At 42.7% G+C, this 17,654-nt stretch overlaps 1 protein-coding gene across 4 annotated transcripts in view; it reads right to left on the bottom strand.

Moving 5' to 3' along the window:
• rxraa (retinoid X receptor, alpha a) overlaps nucleotides 1-16,679 on the bottom strand; it is a 111,712-nt gene extending 95,033 nt beyond the window's left edge. For 2 of the 4 annotated variants that reach the window (XM_085793872.1, XM_085793874.1), the window contains exon 1: nucleotides 16,359-16,679. In XM_085793872.1, the coding sequence (XP_085649998.1) occupies nucleotides 16,359-16,386 (28 nt within the window). In that variant the 5' untranslated portion in view covers nucleotides 16,387-16,679. The remainder of the gene's footprint in view (nucleotides 1-16,358) is intronic. The other 2 variants (XM_085793871.1, XM_085793873.1) reach the window with 1 other exon arrangement.
• Nucleotides 16,680-17,654: the final 975 nt, after the last annotated feature.

The raw sequence follows: 17,654 nt of genomic DNA, 5'->3' as shown, positions 1-17,654 counted from the left end.
TTATTTCTCTTCCACGGGGGATGAGGCTTGGCAGAGAGAGTGTGATTCTACACTGTATTCGGGGCTGGAAGCGAGGCTTTTCAGTGAGCACAAAAACAGAGCATTAAAGACTTGAGCGAGCTGTTCCCTCTGAGACAGGAAACAAAGCGAGAGCCTGAGATAGCATGGAAATGATCATAACAGGAGGGAGCATGGTTCCAGCATGAGACAGCTCCATTGTGACAGGCTAATGGCCATAACATACCCTGTCCAATTATCCTGGACAAATGCAAAGGACAGTGACAAAAAAAGAAGGAGACGTCAGAACAGAGACGTCAGAAGTGACAGCTCTGTATTGTAAAGTGGATGCGAAAGACAAAATAACACAAGTTAATAAATGTTTCATGTAATGAACTGTGTTTCACCACCATGAATTTCATTAGACTCCATGCTGCAACGATCAGTCATTCATCATTCATCAGGAGAATAATCAGCAACTATTATGATAATCAGATTAATGAGTTATTTTTTTTAAGAAAATGTGTCAAGATCCTCTGGGTTCAACCTCAGCTGTGACTATGTTCTATGATAAACTCAGCATGTTTTAGTTTTGGACTGTTTACTGAAGTCTGAAGACTAAAGTCACCCTGGGCTTTAGGAAATTGGAATGGACATTTTCTTATTTCATATTTTAAACAATCAAGTATATATTATTATTATTTCCTGCTTTCAATTAGATTCAATTCTTCATAATTATTACTTTTGACAACAGAATGTTATGTCCTTGTCTTCAGAAAACAAATCCACGCACAATCAATAAATGATACCAATGACTTGTCCTTCAGAGAGAACTAAAATGACAGATCTATTCCTGAAGACATCAAATACGTTTTGTTTTCTTTTTAATATAGTGCTCAGGATAATAATTTGGGATGTAAGTGACACCCAGGACAGAAGCTTAAACTATATTTAAACTCATATGCCCCTTTTTATGTGGCAATTTTGTGTCAAACATACCAGGTGAGAAGTGGTCAAAGATTTGTGTTAATATTTTTAGGGCTGCCCTCAAATAGTCGTCCAAGCACTGGTCAACTGAAAAGTCATTAGCCGACCAAAATTTCATTGGTCGATCGAAATTATTGTTAGTCAGCTAATCGCCATAAATGACAACCTATTGGTCGACCAAGGGGGGCAGCCCTGAATATTTGACTGTAAGCCAACAGTGAATAAAGTTTGCATCAAATGCACAATGCATCAGATCAGTGGCGACTGATGTGTTTTTATCGTGACCGGAAAGCATGATGCAGAATGCCGCTAGTGCTCCATCTACCCACCACCACCACCACCACCACCACCACCCACCCTGCTCCATCCAAAGAGGAAACTATAGCTGCCAATCAAGCGGAGGAATACAGGCTAAACTGGTCATAAACTCAGTCAATCCCCTGGAGTCCAGCCTGCAGAATACCATTCATTCATTCACATCTGTGGTCAGCTGAGACTCGGACACACACTCAAACACACACATACGTACATGTCGCTATGGCTACCCCCAATTTCAGAGAGTGAACCCCCGACTGGAGATTCCCCACCAGTTCTGTGCCAATCAGTGTGATGTAATATGCTGCTGACGACCCAGACTAACACATGGCTCCTCTCTCCAATCACTTTGACCCCCGGGGCCTTTCAGATCACGGGGCCTCAGCACAATGCATTCAGACCACTGAGTTTTCAAGTGCAGATGAACGGAGCAGCTGCTGCAGTGAAGATCAAATCTACAGTTGTACAACAAGGAAATGATGTAGAGGTGACCTGATATGACAGGTTACATGGACTTACATCAATGAACTGAGGGCTCAATGATGCAGTTTTGAAATGGTCTGTATGAAACCGCATGTATTTATTTATATTGATATGTCGAGGTGATTGATGTTCTTCCTCTTAAATACAAAAAGTGATAATTTATTACAGATACAGTAGTAATGACTTTACAATATGTTTGCTTTCCCTTTTTTTAAGTCAAATGCACATCTCTACTATAAAATGAGTAAACATGTTTGTTTTTTTTGGCACTGCTTATGTTTCCTTAAGTCAGTACCTCATTGTGTACACTCTCTAAATACAAAGATTTATGACTGTTTTCTTAGCTCAAATGTAAACAGTCACTTGACTTGGAGGAGTTCATGGGGTCATCCTTCGGGATGAATAAAGTTCTATCTATCTATCTATCTATCTAAAATGTGAAATTGTTTGGAGTTTTATTTGAATTTTTACCGTGCAGACCAGAGCGTGAGCACGGGATCTAAAAATCTACTGAAAAGAGCAATACGAATCAGGTTTATTTTAGGTCTGTGAGGTCCTAGGTGGAGAGGTGAGGCACCGTTTGAGAGCTGGAAGCGCACTGCCACTCCTCCTACCGAAATGTCATCGATGACATCACCGCACGTCTACCTGCAGATGCCTCGGGGATACAATGAGCCAGTGAAGCATAAAGCTGCTCCAAAAATACTAAATCTGCCTTCCAGGGTAAAAACTCTTATCTCAAATAACAATTACTGACCAAGAGAGGCAGACCGTCAGATCGACTTAGAGATGAGCCGTGGTGCAGCCTTTCAAAAAAGTAGCTTCCAAAAGAGCAAAGTTAATTTGGATCAAGGGACATGGCAAGTGGACTGAGCAGAGCAAGGTCACTCTGCTGGGCCCAGATGTCTGCATGCATAATAACCTCCAAAGTCAGTGTAGAGGTCACATCCACATTTTAAAGAGTGACACTGTCATAATGTGATTTTAGGACGGCCAGGCCACCAGTGAGATACATCTTTCTAAGAACACTCAGATCAATAACAGCTGGCATGTGTATGCTTGTGCCAGTGTTAGTACAGTCTGTGGATCTATTAGGGCTGAAACAATTGATCAATCCTATGACTGAGTCATTTATCAAGAAAAAAAAATCAATATTTTCTGGTTCCAGCTTCTCTGACAATCTACCACTTATTCTGTGTTTTTTCTTTTTTTAAGAGGGTTGGTCTCACAAAACAAGATATTTTATACCCTCTTATGGTTTTCTAACATTTTCCAACAATTATTTGCAACAGCTTTGGAATAATTGTGATGGTTTAATAAATGGCTTAATTTGTTACAGGGAGAATGGAGGCTCTCTGCCTTACGTGTCATTTATTGCGTCTCATGGCTGAAAATCAACTTTGTACGATCGGGAACGGCTCTCATCTCTGCGGCACCGCTACACAAATGCGCTCTGTAACCCGCAATCTCTTCTTTATGACAGATAAGACTACACAAATATACATGTCATAACATCATGATAGGCTATATAACATTATCGACTGTCTATTGATTGATTTCTCACCCATTTTATTTTAATCAAAAGCACATGGCCGGGAAGAGGGTTAGTAAAACAGTGGAAAAGTGACTGGACTTCCTCTTTAAGATGAATTTATACAGCAATGTAGTACACACAACCTTCACTGTTTTATGTAGAGCTATAGGCCTAATAAAATAATGATTATAATAATTAGGCTACCATTATCAAATGCTCAGCAGCATCAATCATCATCTTTAACCAAAATTAAAGACATTTATTGCAAAAACGCATTGATTCTAATTGGGGTCATTTTTGACCACACTCATGGAAGAGTGTAGGTATTGGTTGCTCATGAATCCAAGGGTTAAAGGAAAAAAAGGAAACTGTTTAAAGAAGCAGATTCAGTTTAAATTGCATCCATGATGTATTTCCTGCCATTTCCTGCTGTAGTACATTGTAACAAATGTCAAGGTAAAATGTGAAGAAAATGGAAGGTTAACAGTCTTTCTCCTGCAAAAGCCAGATTTTTTTCCCCTATCATTTACTTGAACTAAATTCCACGGATTTTTTGTTTTCAATGTGAAGAAAGGAGTGACCATCTGTTACACGCCAGTGCATGTAACATGTGCGCTTAGCCAGGCAGAAAGATGTAGGACAACTGCAGAGCAACTCATGGGTTAAAAAAAACAAACAGCAGCAGCATCATCATTCAAAGAGACGATGGAACGACTGACATAATAACCAGATAATGAATCAAACATGCTACAGATACAATACAATCACTGTAGAAGATGAACCCTCCAGCTGATGATTATAGATTTTAATTAAACATTTCCTTATCAGGTCAATCCTAACAGCATCTTCCATATTTTCTTCTTTACTGCCATCTATCCTTTTCTTTCTAAGCACTCCCAACCCATCCTCCCTTTTTTTTCTCTCCCTCCCTTTGCCTCCTTCCTCTGATCACTGGCCTGCTCCTGCCTGTGTGCGCTGTGAGCTCTCCGGGGGCCCGGCATCAGTAAGCCCATCAGAAGGGGGGAGACGGTGATGCACCTCTTTTGATCAGCGCGGTCGCCACATTAGCATGTACCTCTGCGCTCTCCTGTTCTCCCCTCCGCTCTGAGTAAGCTACCTGCCTGTCAGCCCCCGCCGCCCCACGAGGAGCCTCGCCCAGGTGAAGACAGAAGGCGCTCTGAGCTCGTCTGAATGTTAATCGCTAATGAACGCCGGCTCGCAGCACCCTGATGATGAGAGGAGAGAGAACCGCTCTACTGATCTTACTGAGGAGGAGATGGACAAAAGCCTGGCCGCGCATCTCTAATGTACTGGAAGGGCCCCCGTAGCCCAACTCAGTGAAAGCCAAGTGCAATGAATCGACTGAAGCTGTTGATTCAGTGCTCTTTTTGTGGTCTCTCTTGAGACTTCACACCTCAAAGGCAGCCTCATGTTCACACTCTTTCTATGTCCTTTTCAATGAACAACAAACTAAAACATGAAATATCTCATTTAGTTGTTGAAAGAACACAAAGGCGGCCTGTTTGTGTTTTAATCATGATGTACAGTGGCTCTTTCATGATGCAGGAATGTCACCATTAGTTCTGGTGAAAACAGAACACAAACACAAACAGAAAAAAAAAATGGAGGAGTTCTTTTTGCTTTTTTTTTCTTCCTTCTACTTTTATGAGAGGTTGTGTTTGGCCCAGGTCTGGCCCAGGTCTGGATCCACAGGCGGGTGCCCTCTCACTTGTGTGCCACTTAATTAGCCGGTCTTTGCACAAAGGGGGAGTTGGTCACATGGGCCCAATTTGGCCCCCGCTATAAAGTCTGCAAGGGCTTGCCATGCATTACTACAGAAGTATTTACGTGCCTGCCTCACCGGGGTAAGAGACTTTGAAGATGCGGAAAAAACAGGACGGAGAAGAAGAAGTGAAAAGGAAAGAAGAAAAAAAAGGAGGGAGAAAAAAATATCTGAAATGAAAGGAGGGGACCCTTAAATTCCAGGGAATTTTTCCAGATGTTGCACAAATATTCTGCTGAGGCAATCCAGATGTGCTCACTCTGTTTATTCCCTCCTTCTGCTCGCCGTTCCAAAGACTTTTCTCTTTCTTCCCCCTTTCCTCTCTTTCTCTTTCTACAACCCCTCCTTCCCTAAAGCAGCCCACATCAGTGTTCCCTGATAGTGCCTTTTAAGTGAGGGCTTTAATAGCCCCCAGGGCACCTTAGCATCCACTAGGATCCTGTAATAAACATCCACTCTCATTCTCTCCTGCACATGTGTGTGTGTTAGAGTGTGTGTGTGTGTGTGTGTGTGTGTGTGTGTGTGTGTGTGTGTGTGTGTGTGTGTGTGTGTGTGTCAGAGAGAGGGAGATTAGGTGCCTTGTTTTATCGCTCTTTGGATCAATTAACAATTAACTCTGTTACTAACAATAGCCACGCTGGTGCAGTGGGGAAAAAAAGAAAAGTGAAACAAGACCTAAATAAAAACACGCTTCCTACTTCCTTTTCCCAGAATCCACACTGATCCGGTTTTGCTTCCCCCCCGCCTTCCCGTCCCTTCTCCCCTCGCCTCACCTCCGTACAAACACTGTCATGTCTGCTGAGGCTGCTCCTCTCCTCTCCTCTCCTCTCCTCTCCTCTCCTCTCCTCTCCTCTCCTCTCCTCTCCTCTCCTCTCCCACAGAGTGTGACCCAGCCACAACCCCTGACCTTCCCTCTCCCAGACAGCACACTGACTCTCAGCTGCTCCGCTCCACGCCGCTCCACAGGCACCAGTTCATGAATCAGTGTGGGGAGTTGGTGTGTGTGTATGTGTGGGGGGGGGACTCACAGCCAACACCACCCCCCCCTTCAGATCATACATGTTGTAGCATCACCCGACAGCGCACATGGCACGCACAGGCATTCGTGTGCAGACCTGTGCACAATGACACATACGCATACCCACGGATGTACACATTCTGATCCTGCTGCCACACCTAGCTGATTTATCCTTTAATCAATAATCCATCAATGACAATAATCCCCATCAAGTTTTCATTATCTATTGATTGTTTAAGTCATATATCAATCAGGATTTACAGATGTTCTTATCAATTAAATGTCACACAAATCAACTAATTTAAAGATGGCAACCTGGGCCTCACAAAGTGTTATAGGCATTTAAATGATTAGTCAATAATAACAGGTGAACTTTACCTAGTCCTTGCCAAAAGAAACACACACTCTCTCTGACACACATAATATACATACATACAGTACATAAAACTATCCAGCTCAATAACGGTTCTGTTCCGCCAACAACTCAAGGCTCAGATCTGTCCTATTTAATCTGCAGCCCTTCTCCTGTTTCTCGTTGGGGGCTTGAAACAGAAGAAAGCATCCTAAACGTGACACTTGAACTTGTCAAAGCCGTTTGTGCAGGCAACTGTCAGCGCTTTGGTATGCAGAATGCTGATGACAAAGACGTGGCCAGCGCCTGCACGTCTCTCCGTCTAGTAAAAAAAAAAACCTGGTTGCTCAACTTTCCTCTCCTGCTCAGCTGCAAACAAACTGATTTATGTATTAAAAGGAAAAAAAGGGGGGGGCGGCATGTGCGTTGAATCTATTGTGTTAAGAGAGTCGAGGAGAAATTACACACTGTCATGGAGCAGTGATACAAAGGCCCCCGGTTCTGTACATAATCCATTTACATGACACTGAGAACATTTTCCTTGGTGGCACAAAGCAACAGTTTTCTGGGCCTAACACGCAGGTTAACAAATTCTATAGCCGGTATCAAAGAGCATTCAACTCAGGCACCACTTAATGCGCTTCCTGCACTCGCCCATTCTTCTTGCTTTCAGTGACTTAACTGTAGCAGTGGTGCTCATTTAAAAAGAAATCGCACCATGGTCAAGAAGATGAGTTGAAATTAGAGCAATTTTTGTGCTGTTTCATAATTTCTAATAATATATGCCGTCATTGTTTTCGCATTACATGGCTCTATTGGGTGATGTCAGCAAAGCAAACACTGTCTGCAAAGCTAAATTCCCCTTTAGGGGCAATAAAGTGAGGAGAAGCTAAACTTTTCATTTAAGTTGTGCTCTTCAGAGATGGAGAGATAATGATGATGATGGTGATGATGATGGTGGTAGCACATGTTCATCTGTCAATATCAAGATGACCATGTTGTTTTTCCAGACAGACGGCCCCATCCCCCTCTTTTCTTAACACCCTTCCACCTTCCTGCCATTGAGAACATTCCTACAACCAGACGGCCACAGCAAGGTGTGTAACCGTGGGTGACAAAGCCCTCCAGACTTCTGTTCAGTTTTGTGTGCACATGCGTACAGGTGTGTGCCTGTGTGTATGTGTATGTGTGTGTGTGTGTGTGCATTGAGGCCAAAGGGGCCACAGTCTGGGCGGATGTATGAACATGCTAGACCTGCAGGCGTCAACAAACAGTTAATCAGTTATTCTCTTCTGCAGGCAGAGGAACAACCCATACAGGAACCCTGTTATCTTATATGAGATCTTTTTTTTTTTTTCTCGTCTGTCTCACATGGTAATTTGTTGAAATAATGTGAATGTTATAATTCACTGAGGATATATGTATTTACGCTTTGTATTTCATTCCGAGATAACCTGTGTCGGCCCTTTTTGCGTCCCCCGGCGTTCTTCCTTCTCATCAGTAATCCAAGCTGTTTGGTGCCTCCTGTAATGGATCTTCTGTTTATCATAATTGCAGTCACAGCCTCTAATCTTACAAACTGATTTGAGGGACCACTTTTGCCAAAGTTGAACCTGAATCCTTTTTCTTTAGTGTGAGAGAAGGACGGGAAAGTTGAGGAAAACTTTCTGATGCGGGGTGTCCTGATCTGGAAAAACTCAGGCTGATACCTGATTGAACTAGAGCTTCGGCGATCCTTAATCCAGGCCTGAAGGGAAAACTGAACCTCCAACGTGAGGCAACCAAGAAGTGTAGGCCCAACTTGATAACAGATAACAGATAACAGCGGCTCACGATGACATACAGTGCATGATAAATACATGAAACTGCTTTAGCCACATCACATCACTGATATTTATAGATGCTGAACATCAGAACGGAGGCTGGTACAAGTATAGAAATCAGGCGTGTTTGTGTCAACAGGAAACCTGAAACAACAACATGAGTCAGTTTCTGCAGATACTGTATGAGAAGCTAAAAATAGGCATGGTGGTCATTTATAGTGGTTAGTTAGCTGAGCTACACTAGATAACACAAGATACTTTGAGATGCAATACAGCCTATTTAGATAACCACTTGCTTTGACACAGGTGACATGTTAGCTTACTCATTCATTGCAGTGGCGTGTGCTTTACTCTATCACACTACAGAGCTGAGAAGCACTCACAAATCTTTCTAGTGCCTCAATTGGCCCTAATAGCAAATAAGGAAGACATAACTGCACCTTATATAGACAATTAAGCCCAATTAACAAATTATTTACAAATTATCTATCTATCGATCTTTTTAAGCAGGGGTAAACAACTGCAGGAAGTGAATGAAGAGGGAAACTTATCATATAATGAATGAAAGAAGCTACAGATGCTGTGGTGGTTGTATGTGTTTGTGATTTATCAACACAAGTTTCCTGTCAAGGACTAATAAAGTATATCTTAATCTTAATCTTAATCATGTCGCTGATGCTATAGCCTCCTCTCCACATAGACACACCTTGCTTTGCATTAACACGAGGATAGAAGTGAAGAAAAGGATTATTTCAAATGTTTCAGAAAATGCTCCAAAATTCTGAAAAAAACATTAGCAGTCATGATATAGCCAAGGACTTCTGACTGACATTGGGGAAACAGCAAAGTGAAGTTTTGTGTCTAACAGGTAAGTTTTTAAATAACTCGTTTTACTGTCATACCCACAAGCTGCCTGAGAACGTGTGTAGTGTAAAAACATCACCATAGAGAACTGAGTCACTGGCTATTATAAGCTACTTGTGTTTTGTGCCCATAGGCCACAGTGCCCTATTCTGTCTAGGTCTAATTTAAATTATGGCTGTTCCCAATATAAATTAATTTTCTAGGTATGAAAGCTTTTCTGTGTGTTCAGAGCGGACGAAGACGAAATAACTAAATTTCAATTTTGGAGCTGCGATTGTCCTCAAATTGGCGGTATGAGGCCGGCTCATTGGGGTCAGATCTGGCTTTCATGCCGGGGCAAAGCTCTGCCTGACTGGGAGGAAGAAAAATGGGGGGTATCTGTAGCCAATTTCATGTGTGTAACTTGGAAAACCATGTGGTATTTAAAATCGTCTTTCCTCTATAAATACAAAAACATTGAAGATTGACTCAACGTTCGCAATGATTTACTTCATCTGGCTTCATCTTCACCTTCAAACTGCTTTCTCTCAACTTTTTGAAAAGCTGTTGCGGCATTTAATCTTGAAAAAAACAACAAAAAAAACTTGCTAGCAATTAATCTCATGTGTGAAAACATACTGGAGCTACTGTCATGATACGTATTTATTGGTGTAAATACGCACAACCTTCACCCTTTGCTCTCTCCTGCTTATACCCAAACAGCAGCCTTTGCAAACACACCCACACACACACACACACGTGCGTACACACACAGAACATAATTGAATGTTTTTTTTGTTTTGTTTTTTTCTTTAAAGGGATTTCTGTGGCCCCATGCCCGGCAGTGTGTGGCAGCCCCGCCCTTCGCCCCCACCTCTTGGCATCTGGCAGGGTGACAGACAAACGTAAAGGCAGCGGCGGCGGCGGCGGCGGCAGCGGCTGGGGAGCCGGGGCGAGCCCAGAGCACACTGGGACACCTCATCTCGCTGGCCGTCTTAATTATCCTCCTCTGTTTCTGCTGCAGCGGCCAGTGTTTACATGTACATACACATGGACGGGGTGTTTTGAGTGCGAGCGTGTGAGAAAAAAAAAAAAAAAAAACGACAGGGAGGGTATGTAGTACACCTGAATATACAGTTTTATGAAAACAAGGTCTCAGCTGGAGTCCATAACTTAATTCTTTTTCTTTCTCCGAGGAGCGCAGGAACATCAAACACGTCCTTCCAGCTTTTGATCATGTTACACACTGATGATATCGCAACCAGTGTAACAGATACATATTATTACACTACATGTGAAGCAATGATCCAGTGGAGTCTAATCTTACTCCTGTGACCTACTGTATCATCCAGAAGCAGAGGATGAAATCTCACTCACAGCTGCCACGTTGTTCTAATCTACACGACTGGATTAAGTCAAATAAATCAACATTTCTTTATCTGTGCTTCTCATTGGGGCCAATTATAAGCGGTATGGGGTGAAAAAAGTGGGCATAAGGAAATATAATGACATCAAGGAGCATAATATGTATCTAGGATTCACTTGATTCGTCATCCCTCTCTAGCGAATACTCATCAAAGCTTATACACTCATAACTTAATTACAAAACACATCATAACCGCCAAACAGCCGAGATATTTTCATGCATTACCGCGATCATAGAAGAGGAGTCGACAGTTGTTTTTATTATTGAAAACATGGCAACTTGAGGATTGCGGAGAAGAGGAGAAGGTAATTAGTCTGTCTTCTGTCAGCTATTGCTTTTTTATGGTTTCTTGGCAGCGTTTTAATTTCTCAGCATGCGCATTGATATACCCTTATTTTTCTTTTATTATATACAGTACTCGCATTGTTTCTTTCTCAGTCCTCTCTCGCTCTCTCTTTCTCTCTGTGGTTGTGTGATGCACATAGAACAGAGAGAAAAGAGTTCTGGCTGGAGCAGGGCAAACTGACCTTCCTCTCAATGCGAATTATGAGTGTGATCTGGTCAAATCCCCACAGAGACTACGTTTCCACTTCAAAAGAGTGGCTGTACGCACCCTGAATACTGCCAGCCCGCAGAAAAGCCATTCAGACACTCCGAGGACCTGCAATAAAACCCTGAAACTAATGGTGCTCAGATGATTCCAACAACTGAGCAGCGAGCGTTCACTGCGAAGGTTTCAGCGAATCCAAACTGTGAATGTAAATTACTGCTCGACAGAGAGAGAGAGTGGTTGATTTAAGTCATCTACCAGGAAAAACACAGATCATTTCCCAGTTCTGTAAAAAGAAACGAAGAATTACTGCTTTTCTCTGCCTTCAATCATTGTAAAAATGACTATTTCGGAGGTCTTGGACAATGGGATGGGATTTAACAAAGCAGTGTAAAGATGTCACCTTGGACTTTTGGAACTTGTGAAGGTCATTTTTCACAACTTTATAGGCTAATCCGTATAGTTCCAGCTCTGCGGTGAATCGCAACAAATCAAAGATTGTGGAATCTGGCATGACAAATGATAGGAGAGAAAAAAAAGGGGAAAGAAATATGAGGAGAAAGGAAGACAAAGAAATAAAATAGAACAAGCTACTGTCTTTAAAACACTTTAAACAACAGACTGAATGCCAAAGGCAAATTCCTGAAATGATGGAACATATGGGGAGCAAAGGTCAAGGTTTGAGGTGCAAAGTTCAGTGTGGCCGTTATCAATAAAGACCTCCTGCGAGCAAAGGACCTCCTTACACAAATAATTAACGAGCGTTTGAGTCATTCCATGATTTGTGCGTCAGAAAAGCCTCGGAGCACTATTTCTGATTTGTACTATGTTTAGAACGTAAACAAGTGTGGGCTGCAGAGCAGAGAGGAGAGCATGACAGGCTAAAATATGTGCCGTTTTATCTTAAGCCAATGCGGCTTCTTCTTAGTCATGAGGTATAATTAATACTTCATACTGATCAGCACAGGGGGGGGGGGGGGGGGGGGGCACTGGCCTACACTTCATGGCAGTTTACCGTAATTAAAAAATACACTAGCTGTGTTCATACTTGCAACATAAATCCTTTTTTTTTTTTTCTTTCCTCTTGCACAGTTTGGTTTGGATGTTGGCAGGGGTGAGGGGTGGGAAAGTGGAGGGTGGGCACATAGAAGGCAGGCACATTTTCTTTGATTTGCTTGAGTTAAAGGCCTCGTGGGTGAGATTGAGAAAGAAAAAAGAGAAAGGAGAGGGAGAGAGAGCTGTCACTTTAAGCCATTAAGTCTTGCTATAAAACTCCTCCAATAAAAATGACAGCTGCAGCCCCTTTTCTCAGAAGGGGAGCAAAAGCATCACATCAGGAACACAAAACTGGACGGCCGTAAAAAGACAAACTTGGCCAAATGCTTTTGGCAGTGTAATTCCACAAGCCCACTCCCACCACACACACACACACACACACACACACACACACATACACACCCCTCTCGGCACCCTCCCTGTATTACCTTTGTTCCTGAGTTACTGCCAGAAAAGGAATGTAGCTGGAGCTCAGGCTCCCACAAACACACACACACACACACACACACACTCACCATGAATGTCACTTTCTCATCAAAGACCATGAACTTCATTGATTTTGGGAGTGACTGTGTGTGGGGGGGTTCGGGGTGTGTGTGTGTGTGTGTGTGGGGGGGGGGCACCTGATGTTCACCGAAACAGAAAGCACCAAAGACTTTAGGTGCACCAAATTCAGGAAAAACCACACACGCGTGTGCACACACACAGCAACACACACCTTTTTGGCAGGTGGTAAAACAGGCCTTTGTAGTGAACAATTGGGCGCTTTTCAACGGTATTAAATTAATTATAATCTATCAAAAGAGGATGTTTTGTTTTATAGAGCTCCATAAATCATAGAGACATGAGTCACTTTCACTTAAAACTTCGCTAAACTAACACTCAGCAAATTACATTTCTCTTTATAAACACACTATTCAGTGTTTTAAAGTGTGGGCTAATGGTTTTAGACTTGATTACACTCAATCTGCTTTTTTTCCTTTTTTTTAACTAAACATGTAACAGTTCATTAGGCTGTTATTCTGATGTTTGTTTTCATTATCTCAAATCTTCAGTGCAAAAAAAAAATAAAAACAGCAGCACATTTCACACTGTGGTCCAGTACCTGTTGTTTATAAAAGGCTAAATTAGTCTCTGTGGGCTTTCCAATCTGGACACCATGCTGTATGACACCGTATATCCTGAGATCCTGGATAAGGAAGATCTCAATAAGAAGCAGACATGAGCAACATTCAGCTGGTCAGACTTCATTACGTTCAACTACCAAGGTGCTGACATATCAGCCACAAAATAATCAACCAAACAGAAAATCAATAGCTGCACATGAACGGGGAAGAGGGGAGGAGGGGGGGTAAGAAGGTAAAAGGTTTTTTTTTTTCACTGTAGCATTGTTCAAACACTTTCCCTTCCTTCCACAGTCGCGCTGTTTGTTTCACTGACATCATGATCAGCCTCTGCTCTGACAAAAGGACACATTCTCCTCTCAATGTCGTCTCCCCAGCCTCCATAGCTTAATGTCAGAGTGGTGTATACAGTGCCAAATGGGGGGGTGTGGGGTGTGGGGGTGTCGTCATCACTGCCAACAATCAATCTATAATTGTAAAAACGTACTTGCTGTCATTTCAAACAGTTGCATGTCAGAATTCCTAATGCGGCGCGACACATAATTACGTTGAGTAAGCGGCTAATCGATACGTTCAAGGACTCTGCAGATAGCGGCGTCCTTGAAGTGGCCAATTAACAATCAGCGCTCAAGTGGACCTTTGATGGAGCAAGTTTAAATATAAATGGTGATTTAAGGGCTGACAGATTAGGACCATAGGCGATGAGAAGCCTGCTGATACAGCATGTGGTGTGGCTCTGAGGAAAAAGATTAGATCCGAGCGCTGCTGGACAAGTGGCTCCTCCTCACTTAAACAATTAAGTGGCGAGCCTTACATCAACCAGATAAGCCTCCATGTGGATGTGTGTATTTGCTATAGTCAAGTGTCTGTCTTGTCTACACTCTGGTGCTGCGTTTTATAGGCAGACTTGAAACTTGATTCACTTTCAGCATTGGACACACAATACAGTGCACCTGTAATAACAGCCCGTCAGTGTGTGTGTGTGTGTATGTGTGTTGGTGGTTTAGCGTATTTCTGGGAAGCCACATAAAGGGCGTTGTGGCGACAGTGTCAGTGAGCAGGGGTTCTGTAACAGAAGAAGAAAGTGCGGCCCAGCGTCTCAGAAGTCCCCGTGAATCTCCTTGGTGCGTACAGGCAGCTGATGATACGTGTCGAGGTGTAACACGACGCCGTCATGAAAGAGCAGCAGAAACAATAACAGGGCTTCGCCTTCAGCTCTGTGCTGTGTCTCTGCTGCAGGGGACAAGGGTCTGCTCTGTTCACTACTTGCACAAACTTATGGCAGTGCTGCAGCATTAATGATTCCCAGTGTGCTTGTTGTTGTTGTGTGTGTGACAGTGTGGAAATTAAAGGGACAACGAGGAGTTTTGGAAAAGCGAAGCGTTTTCACACTACATTTATGAGCCTCCGCGCGCACCGTAAAATTCTTTTGACCGGCGCAAGACGTACTCATGTTTTCATTCATCAATAATTAAAGTCAGAGGTTCAAAGAGGTTCAGATACCACCGTAGTTCCGACCATAAACGGCGATTCAGCTACGTTATTCTCATGACTCGTTGCGAAACTGAAAGTAAAGAAACGCTGGTCGGCTCGACCAGCATCTCCACCACCACTAATAATAACAAAATAACGATAGAGACAGAATGATATATTTATCGAAAATGGGCCCATTAACAAGTGTGGGTAGCGGAGATTCATCCACATTAATGTGAGACTTTTTTATAACCGATTAGAAACTCCTCGTTGTCCCTTTAAAAGCATCCATTAATAAAAAATTAAGACTCCATCTGAGATTAATGATTTCAAAACAGTTAGACATCAACAGAATTACTTCACTTTTTCTGGAAATACAAACATGTCCCGTTAAATGCATGACAGCTGTGTAAATGCCCTTTTTGTTTCTTGAGAGTCCTTACTTTCTGTAAAAATTAAAATGAAAAATGAATGTGAAAGTTGTCAGTCTGCCTCTGCAACTCAACAGAAATAGCTGTTACTGTGTCTCCTCTGCAGCCTGTTGCCAGTGTGCAGGATTAAACTGAGCATTTCCATCACACACAGAACAGGCTTCTGGTCAAACTCACAATGACAGAGTGTAAGTCTGCACTGTCCCCACCTGTGTCACCTGTTTGTAACTGGTGTGTTAACTTTGCATGGTCTTAAACTGAGCACAGAGGTAAAAACTAAAACTGCCCTTGATGAGTCAAACAACTTAAGTTAAGCACCGCTACAAGTTCAAATCACACTCTTCTTGTGTTATTACTTTTTTAACCACTAGTTACACATACAACGGAAGCAAATTTAGCCGCAAGTTAAACCAAGCCACGTGAAAAACAACATAAAGAGAAAAAAAGAAAGAAAAGAGAAAGAGAGAGAGACAGAGACATGCACGTCTAACTTTCACTAAAGGGTTAATGGAGGAAACCACACACAACATGGGCACGAGACGCGATGCTACAACGCGAAATAAATAAATAAACAGCTCGTTGGATTAAAAAAAAAGTTGCAAAAGAGTTAAAATTTTCTTCAGCGCTTCTTGTTCACGCACACAGCAGACGCTGAGGTGGAAGCTTCATCTGCGTTTACACTTTATCGTCGTGCAACTAATTCAATTTAAAAAGGAAAAAAAACGCCGACAGTTAAAGCGCACGTGCAAAGTTAAAAACAAGTAGGCTGCATTTAATTGCAGCGCACGCGAGGAATGCGCGCGGCTTATCCAGAGTGAGATGTCACCTCGTATCAAAGCGACATGTCATCGGCTCATCAGCAGCAACATTAGGAAACCTAACATGTGTGCGTGCGTGTGTGTGTGTTGTGTTGTTTGAGAAGAAAGTACAAGTCTAATTTATTTGAAGGTTAATAAAAGTAGGCAACGTCCGCTGCAGTTCAACAGCTCCTAACATGTTGGAGCTCCACGCGCTGTCAAAAGATAAAAGGAGGCAAAAAAAAAAAAAAAGGGAGAAAAAAACGCAGCGCGAGGACGTTTCACACTAATCTGCCGATGAAAGTCTCATCAAATCCTCCACATTCAGAACACAACGAGGCTTTGTCATTAGACAAACAAACTTACCCAATGACAGGAACGGTTTGGTTTCCATGTCTTGTCTGGTAGGTTAGCTCATGCCAGCTGAGACGACCGCGTTTGGGAGTTTTTTCACAGGCGGCTGCTGCTCGAGCAGACCGGGGACCAGACCCGGACCAGACCCGGGCTCTGCTGCTGCTGCTGCTGCTGCTGCTGCTGTTGTTGTCGTGGTCCTCTTCAAGAAGACGGGACTCGGCTCGAAGCGGTAAAAGTGACAGGTCGATGTCTGATAGTCTCAGAAGATAACCTAATGTTTCTACCTCTGTTTGCTCACTCAGCTGCTGCGCTCACACACTCCTCTCTCTCTCTTTCACTCTCTCTCTCTCTCTCTCTCTCTCTTTCACTCTCTCCCTCCCTCTCTCTCTCTCCCTCTCGTGCTCGGTGTACAACAACTCCAACTACTGGATCTGCACTGCAAAGGGGACCTGCGCAGGGGGTACTCCCACCGACGTCGACCGAGCTGCAGCGACGCCACACAGACAGAAACGCGAGCCTCGTCGTGAACTTTGGAATTTACACACACGAAAGAAAGAAAAAAACAAAACGCATAAATACGCAGCGCATTTCTTCCGAGTTATTAAAAGTCTGCAGTTTTCCTCGAGGTAGAGGTTGTTATTCCACATCACGTGGAGCCCTTTCAGCTGAGCAGCAACGTCTTATTCTTTTCACTGCTTATCTCCTGTTATTTTAACCTGGTCACATCTGTTGAACCAGGGCTGTTGGCTCAGGAGATAGATGTTTCAACTGCAGTTCCTCACTGCTCAAGCAATTAGCCTTTATTATCTCTTTCTAGAAGCTGCTACAAGATTTTATAAAAAGAAAAAAAAAAGTGAAAATATAATAAACACTAATGTGCCCAGGAGGGTGATGATTTGATAGCATTTTATCTGATATGTCTGATATCAAATCTGCTGCTGTGTCTAAATCCTGAATTGGGCTGAGCTTTTGGAGATTTAGAGGGATCAAGAAGAACATTAACATTTACCTAGATCAAGACAAGACGAACAGCATTCATTACAAAGTGTCTACTGACACTGTGAGGAAAGGAACAAGCTGAACAAATCCAGATACAAGTTATGGAAAGCACAACCCAATCGGAACAATGTCATTGTGTTTATATTGTGTAAAGCAACAACAACAACAAAAAGTAAATCCAGATCATAAGATTGCGCAAGTCTACACCATCATTTTTCTCAACACTCCCTCTCTGCATCTGCTAATGTTTATGAAATCTATTGTGTGATCTGCCAACATGGCAAAAAAAAATGTATGAATTTATTGCAG

The sequence above is a fragment of the Trachurus japonicus genome, chromosome 12 (genome assembly GCF_045865225.1).
Source record: "Trachurus japonicus isolate A0001 chromosome 12, Traja_1.0".
NCBI classification, from domain to species: Eukaryota; Metazoa; Chordata; class Actinopteri; order Carangiformes; family Carangidae; genus Trachurus; species Trachurus japonicus.
This window is presented reverse-complemented; position numbering and strand designations above follow the sequence as displayed.